The following is a 21,822-nucleotide window of genomic DNA, read 5'->3' on the forward strand; positions in this document are numbered from 1 at the left end:
AATATTTTATAAATGTGAGCCAGAAGACATATTGATTTATAGTTAATAATTTCTTCTTTTTTATTGTTTGGGTACCAAGTGAAACTTGTTGCTAGAGCTTTATAAAGAATATTTCCTCCTACCTTGATATCTTATTTCATCTGTTCCTGGTACTCTACGTTCATTTGATTGACTACATATTCTACATCTTCTGGCAGTATTTTCGGTGCTTCTTTCTACTCAGTTAACTTTATTGGGATGACATTTTGTGGGTGAGTAAGAGCTTACTGTAATTCTGGACTACTTTTCTTTTGTTTGTGTTCCTGATATTCATCATTTAGTTCATTTAGCTGGTATTATTTTTTTGTTTAATACTTAATTCCATTTCTACCTTTTTTGGCTCCTTTGTTTTTCTGCTGTCTCTTGTGATTTATTTATTTTAAATTTGGTGTAATCTTCTTGCATCTTTATTCATAGTAACTTGGTAATCATCTATATATTCTAAATGAGTATGGCATGGATTGACGTTATCTTGGCATTACTTCACATTTGGGTTAAAAGATAATTAAAAGATAAATTACTTCTTTTATGTAGCAGTTCAAGGGTTTCTTGGCTGAGATGCCCCCCCCCCCCCCGTGATTATTTTCTATTGTAAATTCTGTCCATTTTTGTATTGTTTTATTTGTTGGTTGAATTTAGCCAGGTCTTTATTTGTCTTCTTTCAAGTGCCAATCAATCTGCTTTATTAATTTACCAAACAGCTCCCTATCAATACATTTTGGTTGTGTATGGTTTGATATTGCTCGTATTTTTGCTTCCTGACCATCAAGATCACAGTACATGTAAATACAGTATAACATACATTCAGTATGATATACAATTTGGTGTACTTATAATGAAATTAATAGCTTTTAGAAACCATGCACGCAAAGGGGGGGGGTATGTTCAAAAACAACTTTTCAGTTCCTAAAATCAGTTTCTTACTCAATGCAATTATACTTAATAGGAAATTATGTTAATGTTTTATTTTATTTATTATTTTACCTACATGCCAGCATATGAAGTAACATCACAGTACTTTATAATACATCTATGGTCTGGTTCCTACTTAGACCTCAGTAACAGTTGAATCAGTCTGAATAGATAGATCCCCATGAAGTGAATTATGAAATACTAGAACAATTTGATGTGCCTGGAGATGACATGGAGTACCTATCTTGACATTACTTCACACTTGGGTTAAAAGATAAATTATTTTATGTATGCATTTATTATACATATTTACTTAGAAACCATAGGTAAGATTGTATTTTTAAGAACAAATTGTATATATCATGTAATGTGTCTGGATATTATATTTTTAATGTATATCAAATATAATTTCTTTTTAAAATTAAAAAAAAATCTTATTAAATGCAGAAGAATAAATGGGTATTTTCTTTATTCTCTATATTTGTGAAATGAAACTGTTTCTTACAAACTGGTTTTCTTTTTGCTGAAATGAGAAAAAAGCTTTTATGGCAAAATGCAAAAACATTTTGCCATTACTATAGTTTCCTAACTGCTTTTTTGTAATTAGTGTCCTTACAATGGGGGTATGATACATGCATGAGCACTTAAAAACTGAGTCATGAACAATCTTTTTCAGTCGAATTGCTGACCCATTTTTATTTATCACTATTATTATTATTATTAACATGACACCTCCAGGAAGTCCCAAGACTCATCGAGGGAGGCCACTTACTCCACAACTTCTATCTCCACCACTCAATCCTCCAACTACAATGAACCACAACTGCTTTCATCATCCACACCAACGTCATCTACCGTTGATCACCACCACTAGTATTTTCACAGACAACCACATACATCCATGCACATAGTGGGATTCAAACCTACAACGTTTTGGCTGGAGAGTGGATATGCTAACTACTAGGCCAGCCAAGCCGAGTGGTTAGCATGTCATTCTTCATCTCCAACTTTTGGAACAGTTCTCCCCTCTTATGTATTTTTTCAGAGTGTAATCTATAGGTTTTCAAATCTAATAATGCAAACAAGTCCCCTCACCTTCCCACCACTCTCCCCAGCTTCTGCTCATTGACACTACACACAAGAAATCATGTTGCGATTTAATGGATGGAAACAATGGATAATTAAAGATTATAGTTAATTATTACAATATTTCTTTGTCACAATAGGTGGCTTCATTAAGTATGATCAGTGGAAAAATAATAATCCAAAAATCTGCTTTTGTTGCAACATTTTTTTGGGGAGGAGGAGGCACAGTCATGTGAGAAGTGCATATTTGCAAGCAGTATAACCCAATGAGGCAAACAAAAGAATCTACTCCTGAAGGATTGGTGTGACCTGTATAGCAATGGTAGATGAACTTGACCAATTAACTAACTGAATAACAAAAACAGAATAATTTAAGTGAAAATTTTAATTTATTATAAAATTTTCCACTAATACCAAAAGAATTCTCGGTATGAATTTTAAATTAAATGGACGAGACACAACTGGAAGATTCAACAGTGAAGTGTGAGCTACAAGCAAATGATATAGAATGGCATGGTCTAAAATACATGATAGTCCTAATAGCATAATTTTAAAACAAGAAATATATTGTTATATCTTAATAATAATAATAATAATAAATTAAAAAAAAAAAAGAACATTGTAGGACATATGAAGAAAAACGGTTTCACATAAGAGGAACAATTTCAGTCTGGTTGGTAAAGAAAATCTTCACAACTTCCTTTGTAAACTATTACAAGAGAAAGAGAACTATTTTTTTTTGTGAAGGACCTTAATCTTTTTCCCAAAGGATTCAATCTTTGATATAGACGACATGTTTTGCAAGTCCAGACTGTTCCATCTCATGGAATTTAATATAATTGTGGTATTCATTACAATGAAATAATAAATTTCCAATGGCAAGGAATTTGATAAGCACCATATATTAATCTAATAATGGATGTTTTACCTTTGCTGACCTTGAAAAGGCAGAAATCTTGTTAACAGAGCAAAAGGACAAATGAAGGCCCAACAGCTCAAAATAATTTGGCTATTCCTTTTAGTAACGTGATGGACCACTTCTTTGGAGGAAGGTGAAGATGAATCAAATAGCCAGGAAGGTGGTCTTAATATAATTTATTTTTCTTGTGATGGCAATGCTTCTGCAGAGTACAAAGAGTGAGCCCAATCAATTTGCGAAAGAGCATGAATTCAATTGCAAAACAGCATTGTTAGGTTTCTTTCTAAAAATGGAGATGTGTAGTTCTTCACTACTTGTGAAGAATTTTTTTTTTTTTATGAAGGGATTCAGTATTAATGAATAAACTATTCATGATGTTCTACAGAAATGAAAACTTGAACTATTCTTGTATTTTTGTTGGAATTAAACAAATATTTCAGCTTCCTAAAATAAAGTATCTTTCTCTCATTTTTAACTTATAAATTAACAATGAAGTTTATTTTTATAATGTATAAAATACTGTAATATATTTTAAAGATATTAAAATATCTTTTGTATCTTTTAGATATCTCTGGAGTCACACAATTCATTTTAGAACCCAACTGCATCTTAAACTCATTCACTTTAAGTGCATCCACAATCTTCTCTGACAGTACACTCCTCTCACTGATCATCCCTTTAAGGTAAACATGGTAGTCTGCTGACTACCATGTTTACCTTAAAGGGATGATCCATCTAAGCTTTCTAGCTCATGTAATCCTAATCAGATCTCTGAAATTATTACCATCATTGCCTCACTTTCTCTGTTAACATGTTCCATTTACTAACAATAGAAAAAATCTCCTTCACACTCTTACTTAATCACTTTTTCCAGGAATGATTTTTCCCTTATTTTTAATCCCATCCTGTCATGCATTGAAAAATTATTTCTTTTAATCTTCATCTGTTGTACACTAATACATATAAGCTACACTATAACCCACCACTGTGTGGTAAAGTATTACTAATTTGGTCAACTGTTGATCTAGCTTGACTTCTGATGGGGAAAATTTTATATATGCACCCTTTGATTAGAATAGGCTTAAGTTTGATTCTCGTCATAATGGGAGGAATTTTTATATGGACCTTTTTCAATTGAAGGTGAGTTAGCCGATCTCATACGGAAGTAGCAGGGTTTTTCTCCCAGAAACTCTGGTTTTTCATCCCGCATGCAGACAAATCGTCCCTTTAGAACACACGCAATTTACAGACAAAAATACTAGCTATGGTGGTGGTTGTTGTAGGCAGTGGACGACGTTGATGTGAGTGATTGGTAGTAGAGGTTCGGTGGAGATGGAGTGTTGTATAGTGGGTATTCTCCCGTGATGAGTCTTCGGACTCCTTGGAGGCGTCACAAATAATAATAATAATAATTTTCTTTTTACTCCCACTTGGGAGTAAAATAAATAAATAAACCATTTTACTATCATGAAAAGTTCTAAACCTGTAATGTATAAGTACCATGGGTGGACTAAGGATTTCATTTTTTCTATTTTCATTAAATTTGTTGTGTTATTTATTTTTACATAATCTGGAAACCCTGCCTTAGAGACTAGCATTGAACTTTTTCAAGCCACTGAAAACACCTCTAATAAGCAGGATGATGGTCTCTGGCACACTGGGAATGAAATTCATTTTCCCTAAAGATAATCACAAACATTCCTGCCCACAGTAGGATTTAAAAACTTGCAGCATTGTGGCACACGAGTACCATACATTGTGGTACTCATATGACACATATGCTGCTACTTGGTCTGTTATTTTTATACAGTCAGTTCCAGTTTTAAATAGTTTAATGTGACAGCATTCCTAGATTTGATGGCCTTGTATAGTCCTATTCTTATTTAGTATCTTTACTCACTACATGGGTAAAGATACCATACGGGACTTGATCATTAGAGGTGTGATGACTAATAAAGTACACAAAACATGCTTTCCTGGTGAAACAATGAAGGAAAGACCAGGCATCAAAATTAGTGGTAGTCGTGGGCACAAATAACTTGGGGGGGGGGGCTTGAAGTTATTGCAGTAGGTAAAGAATAATAGTGTTGTTGTGAAGGAGAGCAGAGATAATGAATAGTAACATGGCTGAGTTGTGAGGCAAAAGGGGGGGGGGTTCAATTTGTAAATCTGTGGAGTGAATTTGAAGGAAAGTTTGAATAGTTTAAAGTTGATGGATTGTATTTAAATGGATTTGGTATTGGACATTTAGAAAGGCTATTGTTTTCTGAGAAGGCATAGAGTCAAGAAGTTAATGTAGTAAATGATCAGAGTCTACATACGAATTGTATGACAGGAGGAAGATGGATATGAGGTTGAAGATGTGGTTGCAGCAGCACAAGTTGAGGATGAGACATGTAGAAATGGGAATCAGGGAAACGGGAGTGGTCAGACTGAAGAGAGAGAGGAGTGGTATAATAGCTAGAATAAAGAATGTTTTGTATGATGCAGTGGTGTCTCAAAAAAGAAGGGTAACCAGTGGCATGCCCCAGTGTTCTGTTCTTGGGCCCTTGCTCTTGTTTGTAAACCTGATATCATGTGGACTGATTGGGGATCTTCAGTTGTTTGCTGCAAAGTTTGGGAGAATTATGAGTTGCACTGTTGATGTTAATTCCCTTCAGGAAGATTTGAATAGACTTTTGACTTGGATGAAGGAGTGGGGTTGTTAGTTTTAATATTAATAAGTGCAGGATGATGCATTTTGGAGTGTAGAAATATAAGGCTGTGTACTATATTGACTGACTGTACTGCAGGAAGTGGAAAGATTTAGGAGTGATGATTGACAGTAGCTTGAATTTTAGAAGGCATATTGCTAGTGCTGCAAAGGCTTCACATTGTAGTGCTGCTATGATAAGAAGTACTCTCATGTGTAGGGATAAGGAAGTGGTTGTGCCACTCTATAAAGCACTGAGTGTCTCAAAAAAGGAGGGTAACCAGTGGCATGCTCCAGGGTTCTGTTCTTGGGCCCCTGCTCTTGATCAGAACACACTTGCTATTGTGCTCAAATCTGGTCCCCTGGTTTTTAGTATGACTTGGAAGCATTGGATAGGGTCAAGAAACGAGTGACTAAGACAATATCAGGACTTTGGAATGCTGACTATGGAGAGAGAGAGAGAGGTTGAAGAAATGTGAATATCAGAGTTTGGTGGATAGAAAGAAAAAAGGTGATATTATAGAGACATTTAAGTTAGTGAGAGGATTTTATTAAATTAGCCCAGATGAGATTGTAAAAGAGTAGAAGGCAAGAGGGGGAAAAACCAGAAGCCATTCCAGGAAGTTATTTAAGAGTATGGTGAAGGAGGGGGGGGGAGCAGTATGGAGTAGATTTTTTTACATGGAGAATTGTCAGTGAATGGGATGCATCAGAATGTGTTGTTAACACAAGAAGTGTTAAGGATTTTAAGAGTCGGTATGATAAATACATTGTCAGCTGAATAAACCTCCCACGATGAGTCTGCTGACCCCATGGAGGTTGCAATGATAATGGTTAGTGTGGAGCTCTCATAAAGCAGTAGTCTCTATAGCTCAGCTGGTATAATAGTTGGAAAGACCTGGGTTTGAGTCCCATCTGGTACGTGAAGAACCTTCATAAGGTTTATTTTATTTGAAAGCAAGTTAGCCTATCTCATATGAAGGCAGAAGGGTTTTTCCTGGTGAAGACTTAATATGCTGGCCTCATAGCCTTAGCTGTATCAGTCATAATTTCAAAACAAGGAGACTTTGGACTCCATGAAGATGTCCATTTATTAATAATAAAGACTACTACAGGCTATTCTCCCCATACCCGATCATAGGGTTTGGATATGGGGAGAATAGCCTAAATATAAACTATGTTTAGTTTCTTTATGTTGACAATATGTTATTTGGTAAACAAGGAATAAAAGTTGCTTTTTCCCCACAAAACAAGGTCTCAATTTTTCTTCAACTCCATAATTTCTCTATGCACTGCTCATATCAGGAACAGATGCTCAGAAGGCATGCAGTAATACACAGCACATCAACACTGTCGTGAGGAGCATCTTGACAAATAAAGATAAGGAGATGGTATGCAAGTGTACATGATGTTGGTCAGATCCATGCATGTGCTATTATGCTCAGATTTAGTCACCTAGTTCCTACTGTCGAGGTTATACAGACGTGATTATCATGACTGAAATGTTATTTGAGTAGAGGTTGAGAAATGTAAATTTTACTGCTAAGTGGAAAACAAATGATATAATGTTGGTAATGGGATCTTATCAGATTATGTATATATGAAAAAAAATGAAATAAAATAAAAATACGAAGTGTGTGTTTAAAATTAATAAAAATAGAAAGATTCTTAATGGCACTAATGTACTATAATTTTACTAAAACCTTTTATGGACAGGAATTACATTAAGAGCAGAGAATGGTAAGGGAGAGAAAAAGAATGAGGTCAATCTTGAATTTTGTGTAGATTTTTTTTTTAGATAGAAGGTGGTGAGTGAGCAAGGGGGAATGTGTTTTAAATGCTAGGAGCATGAATGAGTTTGAGGTTTGATGTGATTATGAGACACATTTTTGACGATATTATGAGACACTAAAGCAACTTTATGTGAAGTCAACTGTTTCTGTATACAAGTGACCTAGTCATGAAGATAGTTCACACATAAACTTTTGTTTTCTCACAGTTGAGTAAAAATCAGGATGAAAATAAAAATATCATTTAAGAATGTGACTATATGCCATCACAACATAGGAATGCTGCTGCCAATAACCCATCAAAACCAGAATGGGTCACCTAAAAAATAACAGGACTCTAGGTAATTAAACCTCCTGAAACTAACTAGTTAGTTAGTAATTTTATATATATATATAAAATTTAAACAGGGATACTTTAATTCTGACCAATGCTTTGTGGAACATCACCCAGTTATCCAAATGCTGCAAAACTTTCCAGGACGCATTGGATGTTTTGCCATATTTGGATCACTGGATGATGTTCCACAATGCCTTAAATAGGGATACTTTAATTTTGAACACCCTGTATTACATATAAAATATATCATCATCATCATCAGCCATTGTCAGTCCACTGCTGGATGAAGGCCTTTCCAAGATTACTCCAAAACTGCCTGTCCAAGCTTTCCTTTCTCATGTAACTCCTGCAAATTCTGATATCATCAATCCACCATGATTTAAGTCGGCATCATGGTCTCATGGAATCCAATCCAGTACTTCTTTTGTCCATCGTTGATGTTATCTTAGAGAAATATGCCTAGCCCATTGCCACTTCATTGTATATTTCCAACTAGTTGTGTAGTCTGCTTAATTAAAATAGTGTTTCTATTTTTATCTCTTGGCTTATAGTCATTTAATCTATTTAAAAAAAAATGCACACTCACAATCTCCAAAATTCTGACCAAAATGTTCTACCCCCCCTCACTTCCTCCAAAAAAAAAAATTAATATATATATATATATATTTATTTTATTATTTTTTTCTTACCAGAGATCAGGCTAGACAAATACTTATCAAAATTAGTGGTTGAGTTAGTGTGGTGTGGTGTAGTGTAGTATGTTCATGTTATTACCTTAATCTCATGTATTTTAAAATTATTACTCCAGTGTATAGTAGTAGTCTACATAATTTTTACACAGTGACTGCTGAACACTAACATGTAACAGTGAAGGAAAAGATAAAACTTAGAAAAAATTAAAGTTTTGACATTCGTTACTGCTCAGTTATATAGATAATGGGTGTGTAAGGAAAATTGGTTTATTTCCTCACTGGAATAGGATGATTACTCCAGTTTTGCAGAGAATAGGAATTTTAATGATACTGGAGATGTTTAAACCTTGAAGGATTACCTGGAAAGAATTGTTAGTAACAGCTTGGAATTGCCTTATCATATAAGTGTGTGAAATTGTATAGTTCATCAGAAGTTGAGCAAGGATGTAATTAGGGAATTTTTTAATAATTAAGTAAGTTGAGTGCATTACCTGAGCAGGTAATGTTTACTGAGTGCTAAAAGCATAATGATAACTAAAATAAATCAGAGTCATGGCTATTGTGTAATAGCAATATTTATTGAAAATAATATAACATTCATTTTACATGCATTTTAATATATATATATTTATAAAAAGATTGAATGACTAGAACCCAGAGAAATGAAAACAAAGTTTATTAGTACGACACAACTAGTTTCAGCTTGTATCAGCCTTCGTCAATCTTTTTATAAAAATGTACAACAACTGAGTAAATCAATCTTCATACATATAGCATTGAAGCTTTGAGTAAATGCATAAATTGGAATATTCTTTGCATTTAATCACTTATTATTTATTAAAGCTGTTTCTTTTCTTTTATTACTGTTTTAGAATTATAAATTAAAGTTGAATTTTTATTTAAGCATTTAATTTTTGTTAATTTTCATTGTGCAACTTAATTTTCACTCAGTTCAACCCTCCTCACACTTATGTTTTGTATACATATTCATTTTGTTATTTTAGACTGTTTGTTGGTGTTCTTTATCCAGCTTATGCATCTTTCAAAGCAGTCAAGACAAAAAATGTTAAGGAATATGTAAGTGCTTACTTGAGCCCCAATAATGAGAAAGACTTGCTTGCATTTAATTTTTCTTTTATTTGCTGTTTTGTTTCTCTTCATCTAACAATTGCTATTAAAAACTTTAGGTGGATTTATAAATATTGAATTGTGATATAGCAGTGAATGTAGCTATATGTTAAATGTTATTTGCAAATTATTTAAGAACATTATGCTTTTTGAATTACATCTCAAAGTACAAAATATAATGTATAAATTAACTTCTGAGTCCTTTTTTTAATATTTGTTACTAAGATAAATGGTAGACTGTGAAGGTTGTACTGTTGTGAATGTATAGGTATTTATTGAACAACTCATGAAGGTATTTCATCCTCTTAAGTGACTTGTAGCTTGAGTGTGGATGGAATCAGGGTAGCAGGGTTTTTTCTCCCAGAAACTCTGCTTTTTCATCCCGCTTATATTCAAATTGGCCCTTCAGAACATACGTAATTTACAGACAAAAAATACTAGCTGTGGTGGTGGTGGCCAGTAGATGGCGCTGATGTTGATGATTGGTAGTAGAGGTTTGGTTAGTGGTGGAGACGGAATGTGCAATAGGTGTCACGAATAATAATAATAATGGATGGGAAATTATAGTGAACAAGCAGGAGGTATGTGATGAATTTAATACCAAGTTTATTTAATTCATAGAGTGGCAACTTTTATATTCTTGTTTAACAAAAGGCTTGTAGTGAGTCAACTACTAAAGGAGAGTAGAATAAAATTGTTCTACTTCAATGAAGACAGTGATAAGAATTATTAAAAACACATACAAGAATAATTTTTATTATTTATTATTATTTTGGTCTGAAATCTTTACACTATTACAATATTACAGGTTATCCTCATTGCATAATCATATTCACAAGGTAACATATGAACAATGGAATGCTTTCCTTTTTACAGATCTGAGCTGTGTGAAGAGGTGTCACCATATGGGTGGTTATAAAATGAAATCAGTTAAATTATATGAATAAAATATAAAATTAATGACATGAAAAAAAGGAAGAGGGTAAATGGGAGGGATTGGAGCTTGCTGTTTATCAGGATGAAACCTTTCCTAAATCTTGGCAATCAATAGTCATTTAAGTTTGGGTGTAGAAGCACTTTATCGCTCTTTAAACAACTGCTCAAATTTAAACCGATACTGATGTAACAGGCATGTATTGGACCAGAGTATGTTGTGGTTTCAGTGCCCACTTCGTTCTGTGTCAAGCAAGATTGTTCAGTTTTTTGTGAATGATGAGATTGGTGTTCCTGCAGTCATTTTTTCAACCAAATGTCCTGTTTGTCCAAGTGGGACAATCACATAGAATCTGGTAAACACCATGGAGGAAGAGAGGAGCCTGTTTATATTTTGTGGAGGGTAACCATGAGAAGAATGTAGAGAATCAGATACCTTTTCAAGATTTTTCAAAGATGCTGTGATATATGGAATTGAGTATTCATAGGAACAGGCTTGTCAGATTCATTTAATCTTTGAGGTGAAGCTTTTCTGTGGCATTGACACTTTGAATGGTGTCAAGTTGTAGTTTATGTCATATTAAAGCATGTTTACTCTGATTCTGAGGATTGGAGTAGACATGCTTTAAGAATTATCAACACATTAGCACAAGAATAATATTTGTCAAATATTTAGGTCTGAAATTAACAGACTCATCAGTGGCTTGATAGGAACAGTTTTTACAAGGTGGAATACAAACAATTGATCATTGAAAAGTAGAACGAGCCGTGTGATGTTACATTGCTAAGTACTAAAGAGAGGTAAATTTCATCGGTGATGAATAAATTGTAGGTATCAATTCACAATTTCATACAACAATCTTAATTTATAAACTCAATTAAATTCAATCCTATCCTTCTCAAAAATATGAGAAAGTTTGATCCGGATAACACTTTTTTTTTAGTTGAGACCTAGTTCTTCCATTAGTCTAATGCAGGGGTCACCAAACTTCTTTGACCGTCAACCCCTTCAAGAGTTTCTTGACTTTTTATCGACCCCCTCTATTTTACTATTATGTAATTATGACAGGACAAGCAAAAAAAATGCTTATGTGAGTTTTTAGATTGTTTATTTTATGGTTACAGTGTTTCTTGTATGTATAATATAGTATATATTATTATATTGGCTTAACGTCAAAGGGATACGTTTTTGTTTTTGATGTCCTTGTTAACATTACATATTTGATAGGAGGGATAAATAATATATAAAATATAAAATTTAATTTAGATAACAAAATAATAATAATACAATCTTCCTATAGGTATATATAGGATGTACCACGGGCGGGAACCATGGATATCCGTTTATTGGTAAATACGTCATTTTGGCCTACATGATTGGCCTCCGTAACTATTTTCATGACCTTGCTCCATCTTACAGGTCCTATTCATGTCACTGTTCCCACGATTCACTCTTAATTGCGTTGTCATCCAGGATGGAGGTAATCCAAGTTAACCAAATTAAATATTACCCATACAATGATGTCTTATATTTTTCTATCGACCACTTTGGCGACCACTGGTCTAATGTTATCTTTAATTGCACTTATAAATTAAGATTGTTGTATGAAATTGTGAATTGATACCTATAATTTATTCATCACTCTGATGAAATTTACCTCTCTTTTGTGCTTAGAATGTAACATCATGCGGCTCGTTCTACTTTTGAATGAACGATTGTTTGTATTTCCACCTTGTAAAAACTGTTCCTATCAAGCCACTGATGATAGTCAGTTAATTTCAGACTGAAATATTTGGCAAATATTAAAATATTATTCTTCTGCTAACATGTTGATAAATCTTAATTTCATGTCACTAGTGTTCTCAAGAATAGTAGACATGCTTTATTAAGTGAGGATTTCATGATGTCCATTTTTTTGAGATGCATAATTGACTGAATATTGTATGTACTCATCTCTGAAAGTGGGTTTACAAGGAGGATGTCCAAGACAGCTACTTTGCTGTGCTTTTCTTTTTTCATTGTAAAGGCTATGCATGGGTACAATCTGTTGATCTTGATTTAACTAGGTGGATATGCTTCACATTCAGGCCAAATGGCAAACAAAAAAATCATTCCTGTCACACCCAGAAGGAGTTGGTTTCTGCAAATGAAAAAGTATACGTGCAAGACCAAGTTGAACAGTTTGACTGTGTTGGGGGAGGGAGAACTCCTGTGATAACAGCTGGAGAGTGTCAGCAAGAGGTACATTTAGTAAATAAGGACAATGTCAAAACTGATAAAGTCTGTAGGCTGTAGAAACAGGTTAATTTTTGTCAAGGATTCTGAATTTTTTACAGAAGGTTGAGTGACCTGTATGAAATGCTTAAAGATCAGCTAGGAATTTGTCCAGGTAGTAGGTAGGTGTCTTCGCACTCAACTATGGATCTGAGAGACACTTCTTCTTTGTGGAACTTTTCTTCTATGACTTACCAAAAATCCACAAAATGCTGTTTAGCTTGTTAATAACACACTAGATTTTGGCATGTGTATTGCCTTTTATGGATACACTTGTGACATGTCTTCCATCACTCATTGTGCAACCACTGCCTTGTTTATTGGAGGACTGAAGTGGTTTAAAAAACAGAAAAGTTTATTGTATGGTCTCAGCAGTTTTCAAACTAGGTATAAAATCAAAACAAATACTATATATATATATATATTTATTTATTATTATTATTATTATTATTATTATTATTATTAAGAGAGACCGCCAGGTAGTCAGACTCATCAAGGGAGGATACATACTACACACACCAGCTATCATATCATTCTTGAATTTATTCACACTGCTTGCACACACAACATCCAATGGCAATCCATTCCAATTATGCACCACCCTCTGAGAGAAAAATCTAGCCTCACCCCCCTTCTTAGCAACCTTCATTCGCAGCTTCCAAGGATGCCCTTTAGTCCTTTCCCCACCCTCCATAAAGTGGAAAATTCTATCAATTGAAATCCTGTATGACCCTTTCAGAAGTTTGTAAGTCTCAATCATATCACCCCCTCTTTCTCCTGTTTGCTAGTATCTGAAGTCTACAAATTCTCAACATGTCTTCATAATCAGTATCCACAATCCTGATATCATTTTTAACACTCTTTGTACTCTCTCTAATGTATCAGAATCACAATGGAGATGAGGAGACCAGACCTGCGCACAATAATCCAAGTCAGGTCTTATTAAGACCTTGTAAAGAGGCAAAATAACATCCTTATACATGTGAACGTTCGTTTCAGCATTGCAATTATCTTTTGAGTTGTATTTGCAATCTTTACCATTCCATAAACCTCAACTTCCTATCTATTAACACTCCAAGATCCCTAGCCTCATCAGTTTCTTCTAATCCTACCAATATAATACGACATTGGATATCTAATCATGCCGAAGTGAATGACATTACATTTACTCACATTGAACTGACACTCATTTTCTCATAAATGCCCACAATTCCAGCCTATTCAAATCATTCTGCAAGTAGAATGATTTGAATGACTGCATATCAGCAGCATTCCTGATTACCCTACCTATCTTCCCTGTTCTGAGACTCATATTAAAAATCCTGGTCAATGGAATGGCCAGTTCAGCTGAACACTCTTCTAGCACACCTGCTAATATTCCATCTGTTCCTATTGCTGAATTGTTATTCAATTTGTGCAACAGCTTTAAATCTCGGCCTCACTCACTTGTGTTTCTTCATGTAGTGAAGAGGTAACAGTGAGCTCAATGTTGCGTTCAAGAGGTTGTGATAACTTTTAACAAAATAGGCACTCATTAACTGAAGAACCTTTTCTGCATCTGTAACCCTCATGCCATCTGAATTTATAACAGTTATTCTTTCATTTGCTTGCAGCATATTGATAGAATTATTGTGGATTGTCTTTAGCACGCAGATCCAGTTTCTTTTCATACTCAGACTTTGCTTTACGTACAACAGTTATAACTATTATAGACTGCTGCTTATAACATTCATAACAGATGTCATCCTTATGCAAACGGTATTCCTTCCACATCATCCTTTTCTTACGAATTTCTTGCTTAATAACATTACACATCCATTTGACTATTACTCTATTTATTCTTTGAACTCTCAGGACACATTCTGATATTGCATCATTTGAGTATTGTTTAAATGCTTTCCATGCACTGTCTATATTCTTTCCATCCAGCAACCAATTGCATTCCACTGAACTCGGTATACTCTTCAGTTGGTCATAATTTCCTGCTTTGTAGTTCAGCATATAACATTTTCTGAATGGAACAGTCATGGACTTAGTCACTTAGCAAGTGAGTACTCATGATCACTGTCACCAACCGGAGGCAGAATAGTTATGTCTTTAATTGAAATGCCCTCTGACACTATAATCAAATAAAAGTTGAGCAGCTCTCAGATGTGAACTGTAGACTAAAATACAGAAATACTAAAAGAAAACACTGACTGATTCAGCCAGAGAAGCATGTGGTGAGGTTGTCTGTAAGGATAGAAAAATCAGAACTCCGTGGTGGACACAGGAAGTTATAGAGGCAGTGAAAGAAAAGAAGAAAGCATATCAAAAGTTCCTGGCAAATAAGTCAGCTTGTGTCTCTAAGAGAATACAGAGACAAATGTAAGAAAGCTAAACACTGTGTAAAAATAGCTAAACAAAAGTCATGGGAAGACTGGTAAGAAAATAGAAAATAAATAGCAAGAAAGTGGCAAGATATTCTGGAGCTTGTTAGAGAAGTTCAGGAATGAAGGAAAGAGTACTGTAAAAAGAATTAGGGGTGATAAAGGTGACATGAAAACCGGAGAAAAAAATATCCTTAATGTATGAAGTAATTACTTTGAAAAATTGCTAAATGAAACGAGCAGTGATGACTGCACAGTGGTAAAAAACTCTGACCATGCATGCAGTCAGGAATACATATCCATACTTGAGGTGGAAAAGGCCATCAAAATCCTGAAATGTGGAAATGCAGCAGGAGTAGATGATATTCGACCAGAAATGCTGAAGTATGGAGGTATAAAAGTCTTGCAGTAGCTGCACTGCATAGTTCAGAAGGCCTGGACAGAGGGATGAATTCCAAATGATTGGAATAGAGCTCTCATAGTACCTATATATATATATATATATATATATATATATAAAACAAGGGAAATAAAACTGAGTGTGAGAATTAGAGATATTTGTCTACTCTGTATTCCTGGGAAGATATATGCAAGTATACTTCAGAAACGGTTGAGAAGAATTGTGGAAGAGAAGCTTGGTGAAGAACAAGCTGGATTCTGGCCAAATAGAGGCTTTCAGGATCAGATTTTCACTTTACAACAGATAGTTGAGAAATCATGGGAATATAACAAAGATCTGTATTTAAGTTTTGTCGATCTTGAAAATGCATATGACAAGGTGCCAAGAGAGAACTATTCAATATGCTACAGTTATATGGTGTCAATGGGGCATTATATCAAGCAATACTTAGTCTATATTTGAGTTGCAAGTCAGCAGTTAGAATTGAAGGAAGTACAGGAAGATGGTTTAATGTTGAAGCTGGTGTGAGACAAGGATGTATATTATCCCCTCTGTTATTCATTATCTATATGGATCACATTATGAAGGAAAGTGGTATTAAACTTGATGTCAGCTCTTTACTTTATGCGGATGATGTGTTACATTTCTAAATAAATCTGCCACAAGTCTGCAAGATTCCCTGACTAAATTGAATAACTGTTGTAATAGATATGGTATGAAGGTCAGCAATAACAAGTCAATGAAAATAGGCAGAAGCAATGAAAATATTAACTGCATTGTGAATGGATAACCTATTGAACAAGTAAAACATTTCAGCTGCTTAGCACGATTTTTAGTGAAGATGGTAAATTAAATATGGAAATAGACAACAGAATCAACAAAGCTGGTATGGTAGGAAGTCAACCGAATGAATTTATATGGAATAAGAGAGAAATTAGCCATAACACTAAATTAGCTGTATACAAGACAGTATTCAAGCCTATTTTAACTTACGGATATGAGAGCTGGGTCAGAAGTAAAACACTTGACAAAAGACCAGAGATCGCATATATGAGAGTCCTGAGAAAGATTAGGGGCATGAACAGATGGCATCAATTCAATATCATGTTAAATAAGAGGATATTAGGAAAGAACTTGACATTGTCAGCATCCAGGAATGTGTTAGCCCAGTGATTCCCGAAGTGTCCGCCATAGCACCCTGGCACCGCGATTACAAAATTTTCATAATTTTGTGAAGGCTCAAGACTTGTTTGAGATCCTTGATATTTTTATATCCAAAAATAATTTGAAGTGGACTAAGTGCATTGGTGTCAGTGTACTGATAGTGCTCATTCTATGTCCGACTGTTATGGAGGTTAGCAGGCACTTATTTGAACTGTGGACCCATTGTATTATTTACAGGAAGCACTTGCGTCAAAATATCTGAGTCCTATATTGAACCAGGTCTTAGAACATGTAGTGAATGTAGTAAACTTTATAAAAACTCGGCCTTTGAAGGTAAGGTTTTTCAAAAAACTATGTGAGGATATGGGATCCGAGCACATGTCTTTGCTGTACTACAGCACTTCATGATGGCTCTCTCATGGTAATGTTTTGTCTCATACGTTTGAACTGTGACAGGAAATTTATATTTTTCTTAAAGAGGAAGACCATAAGTATACCGAAAATTTTGTGAATGAAGATTTTTTGGTAAAACTAGCATACTTATGTGATATTTTTGATAAAATGAATGCTCTGAATCTCTCCCTGCAGGGATGTAACATGCACCTTTTATAGTCGATTGAGAAATTTCAGCTTTTATTAAAAAAACTAAAACTATGGAAAAGAAAAATGAATGAAGACGGAGGCAAAGAATGATTCCCCTTGTTGCAACAGTTTTTGACCTCCAATGGAGTTGATTTCTCTAGAGGTATGAAATCCATTTTTGAAGAACACTTATCACCTGGTTTGAGAAATATTTTCAAAATGATAATATCAATAAATTGCATGGATTCAAGATCCATTTAATGCCAGTGCTCCATCTGAATTTACTGCTGCAGAAGAAGAGAATCTTATTGAGTTGTCTTGTGAAAATACGTTGAAAACAAAATTTAGCAGCATGGAATTAACTGATATCAGTTATTTTGGATATCAGTAAAAGATGAATATCTGCTTCTGAGTGAAAAAGCTCAGAGAATTTTAAGTCCATTTGTGACTTCTTATTTGTACAAAGCTGGATTTTCGCCGGTCACTGTGATAAAAAGTAAGTATCACGTGAAAATCAGTGTGGAGAAAGAAGGAAATGAGATTGGCTGTGTTCAGTTTGATTCCAAGATTTGAGAAAATGTGCAGTGATCAACAGGCTCATCCATCCCACTAATGATAATTAGTTGAATTTGTTCAATTACTTTTTTTTGTGATCTTAAATACATGTTTTATTTATTTTCACCTAACCCTTTAATTAAAAAAAAAAATTATTTGCTATTTCGTAAAGTGTACCTGTTAGAATTGGACATAGGGTGCCTTGGGAAAACCTGGATTTAGCAAGGGCGCCAAGAATCGAAATAGTTTGGGAACCACTGCGTTAGCAGATCTAGTCTCAGGTGGTATGGTCATTTAAACAGAATGGGAGAGGAATGATTGGCAAAACAAGTGTTCTCTGCCAGGTTGGCAGGAAAAAGATCCAGGGGAAGACCAAGATATGTGGATTGATACAGTAAAAAGTGCCTTAGAGGATAAAAATATAAGATATTTTCCTTTCTTACTCTACTTCTTCTATCTTACTATTGTTTATCCACCTTCTGTATTTACTAGTCGTATGCCTATGAACACTGGAAAATTTATTTGTTAGACTGCGCCATCCAGTATATCAATATTCGGCATAAGACTCAATAAAACATCCAGTAGATCTCTCTCTCACTAGTGTAAATTCCTTCAACAAAGTTTACATAAACAGTCATGGTTCTTAAGTAATTAAACTGCACTTTTAATGCCTTAATTGTTTCCCGCTCGCAATTCCGATTTATTTAGGAACAGTGCAGTTGTAAAATAAAGGATCAGGTAGCACTCTGTTAACAAATAAAACACATTTATTTACATTAATATGAAATATACATGAATCAAACGACAGGGAGATTGCTTTCTCTACCCATCTATAAAATCTTTAGCATAAAATTAGAACCCTTTTACTTCAATGCTAAATAATCTCTTTAACTCTCTAAAAACTTATTTACTCTCTGCTTACAAATTCAACTTATTAAACTTCTAGTTTACTTGCAAAGAGGTTAGCTAACTCTCTGTTAAGTTATTTTTATAAATTTGATATCAGCTTCTAACATGCCAGTTGACTCTCTTATGGAGACTTCCCGTTACTATTAAACTAATTCTTAACAGTCCATATACAACATATCTCCTAGATTATAAGAGAAAATATGCAAAAAGGATGTAACTTACAGAGGCTCTGTATCGCACATTCAGTCAAGAGTCTTGCGCTAAAATTTTTATGGCATTTCTATCATCTCAGATCTTAAGCTTCCTTCAGGAGTGTCTTGCTTTAGCATCTCATTGGGAATTGGCGGGCTGTGGACTGCAACCGCAGGTTGCAGTCCACATACAAGAGGTTTCGGCATATGGACAAATTCGAATAGCACATACAAGAAGTTTCAGCATATGGACAAATTCTCCTCTGGATCCTACTTCAGGAACTTCTGCTTCTAACTGCTGCCACATCTGCTACTAATTGCCGATGACTGTGCCTCTAACTGCCAATCGCCGATGACTGTAACTGTCGCCGACTGATTTTGGCTCTCTTCAGTAACAGCGCTTCGCCTTGCTCTCTTGACAACTGGATCTTGGCTCTGGTCTGTTGGCACCTGGACACTCCTATCTTGTAACTGGGGCCTTGCCTCTCTGCAGCCACTGCTCTGGTTCCGACTGCCTCTCCTCTACCGACGACTGGAAGCCCTTTATGCTCGGCTCGGTCCTCTTTTATTTTCCCGTTTCATCATTGTTACATAGCTATCACGTAGTGCACTGATGGTTGTTTGTCCATTATATAGCATACTAAACGTAGTAAATGTAGTAAACCCTGAAGAATTCAGCATGACTCTTTCATCTTCTTTTAAGTTCAACCCACTCTTTGTTCTCTTCCATGCATTCTTTTGATCGTATTTTTCCAGGCAGCGGAAACTTGTCTAAAAGTAGCGGACCTCTTTGATGCTTTGCTTGTCCTTTCAGGCCACAGAAACTTCTGTAAACCTAGCGGCACTCTTATGTACTAACTTTGAAGGTATTATGCACAGAGCTTGTAAGCAACTTTCTCATACACAAAAATAGTAAACAACTTTCTTTGTATATAGCAACGTGTAAGAGCACATAGCTATATACAAAGTTCCGATGGCAAAGCATTGCCTTTGTTTTTGACGTTAAAACAGTAAATACAGTCACTTCCCATAGGGTTAACTACATTAATATTTAGCAAAATATACATAGAAACAACCAAGGTTATTTATAGTTCTCATGAGACTTGACCTCTGTAAAATTGATGTACTGCGCTTTGGTATTTTTAAGCTACATCGAATTTTACAATACTATCATATCCTGTCCACCTCCCCCCCTTGAGGATATGTATCATGAATTTGATGATGACACTCTTTGACCTAGAGTTCCTTCTGTCACGTACTGCTTAAGGAAGTTGTCCCACAACAACTCAATAAATGCATTTTCATTCTTCTCATGAGATTCTAATGCTACCCAATCAATATTTGGATAATTAAAATCTCCCGTTATGATTACTCTTTTCGGGCTCATCCTTTCTATTTGGTAATGTATTTCTTCATCACTAGCAACCAATCCACCATGTCTGTAACAACACCCCACTATGTAATTGATCTTGTTAGATTCCACCTCACACTAGATGGCTTCAAACTCGGTGCCACATGAAATATTGTTAGTCGTAGCACTACAATCATAGGATGCTAACTAGATTCAAGTCATCCGATATCATTTGCAGCACACACTCCCCCTTCTCTCCTATCCTTCCTAAAAAATACTGTACCCTTGACACTCGATACCAGTTAGTATGTCTGATTCTGATAGCCAGGGCTCACTAGTACCTACAATCTGATGTTGCAACATATTGACTAAGGCAACAAACTCTAACCCTTTGTTTCTGATACTCCTAGCATTCATGTATAGACAAAATGATCTACTTGATTGTTTTTTTGTATTGTCTTGTCTACAGTCTGCCTGACACAGTTGGACAACTTGCAGATCTCTATTCTTTAATGCCTTACACATGTAGACATCATATATATATATATATATATATATGAAAATTAATAATATAAAAAAAAGGAAAGAAAATTCCTTAACCCACTCATATAATATTGGCATAGCAACCTTGCATGAGTTGGAATCACATAAAAATTATGTCTTTTGACATCAACAGTATTCCCTATTTGCAAATTAGCTTTTAGCTTTTGTGTGGCATGTTTTATTGGTATTTGTTTCATTGGACCATGAGATTTTTTTCTGTTTGTTGAATATTTCTACCATTTCTTTTCATGACAGCAATATGAGTATTTTTATATAACAATTCCACCAATAAAATGTAACCACTAGCATATTTTTGCTATGAGTGGACTAATATTTTTTTTTTCACCTTGAAAAAAAAAACAGCTTGAAAATTTTTTCATGCTGTATCATGCCTTCTGTAAGCTAGGTAGTGTAAAGAAAATCTTATCCCAAAAACTTTAACAGACTGTGGAATTTGAAACTATAACCTGTAGATACTGTTTTCTCAACCATCATCATTGTTACATAGCTATCACATAGTGCACTGATGGTTGTTTGTCCATTATTGCAAATATAACATACTAAACGAATATATTACAACATAAAGTTAAGTCTTTGCTTTTAAAAGCAGAATGCAGTAATTTGTATTTTCCTATTTAGTTCAAAATAATTATTTCAAAAAGCTATCAGCATTTTTAATGATTATGATTATAATTTTTTGTAAAACCCTTAATTCATGCTTGACACTTCTCTAGCATACCTTGCCATATACCAGTTATATACACACTTCTGGGAAAGAAGTCATGGACATCCCCCATGTGTGGTGCATAATGCCATGTAACAAGTCACGTGTTCATAGCAGGTATAAATTAGAGGAATATGATGCTCGCAAGTCAAAACAACCATGTCCAAGTGAAATGACTTTGAGAAGGGAATTGATGGAGTTTAAAAGAGGCATTGTGATAGGATGCCTATC

General features: G+C 34.7%; 1 protein-coding gene across 2 annotated transcripts in view; it reads left to right on the plus strand.

The window, feature by feature from the left end:
- Positions 1-21,822, plus strand: part of LOC150106788 (receptor expression-enhancing protein 1-like) — a 171,109-nt gene that overhangs the window by 18,612 nt on the left and 130,675 nt on the right. The window contains exon 2 of one of the 2 annotated variants that reach the window (XM_090392700.1): positions 9,472-9,544. The exons of the other annotated variant lie outside the window; for it this stretch is intronic. Within the exon in view, the coding sequence (XP_090248826.1) occupies positions 9,472-9,544 (73 nt within the window). The remainder of the gene's footprint in view (positions 1-9,471; positions 9,545-21,822) is intronic. 2 annotated transcript variants of the gene reach the window in all.

Source organism: Typopeltis vanoorti, chromosome 5 (genome assembly GCF_054136105.1).
Source record: "Typopeltis vanoorti isolate ZY-2024b chromosome 5, IOZ_Tvanoo_1.0, whole genome shotgun sequence".
Lineage (NCBI taxonomy): Eukaryota > Metazoa > Arthropoda > Arachnida > Uropygi > Thelyphonidae > Typopeltis > Typopeltis vanoorti.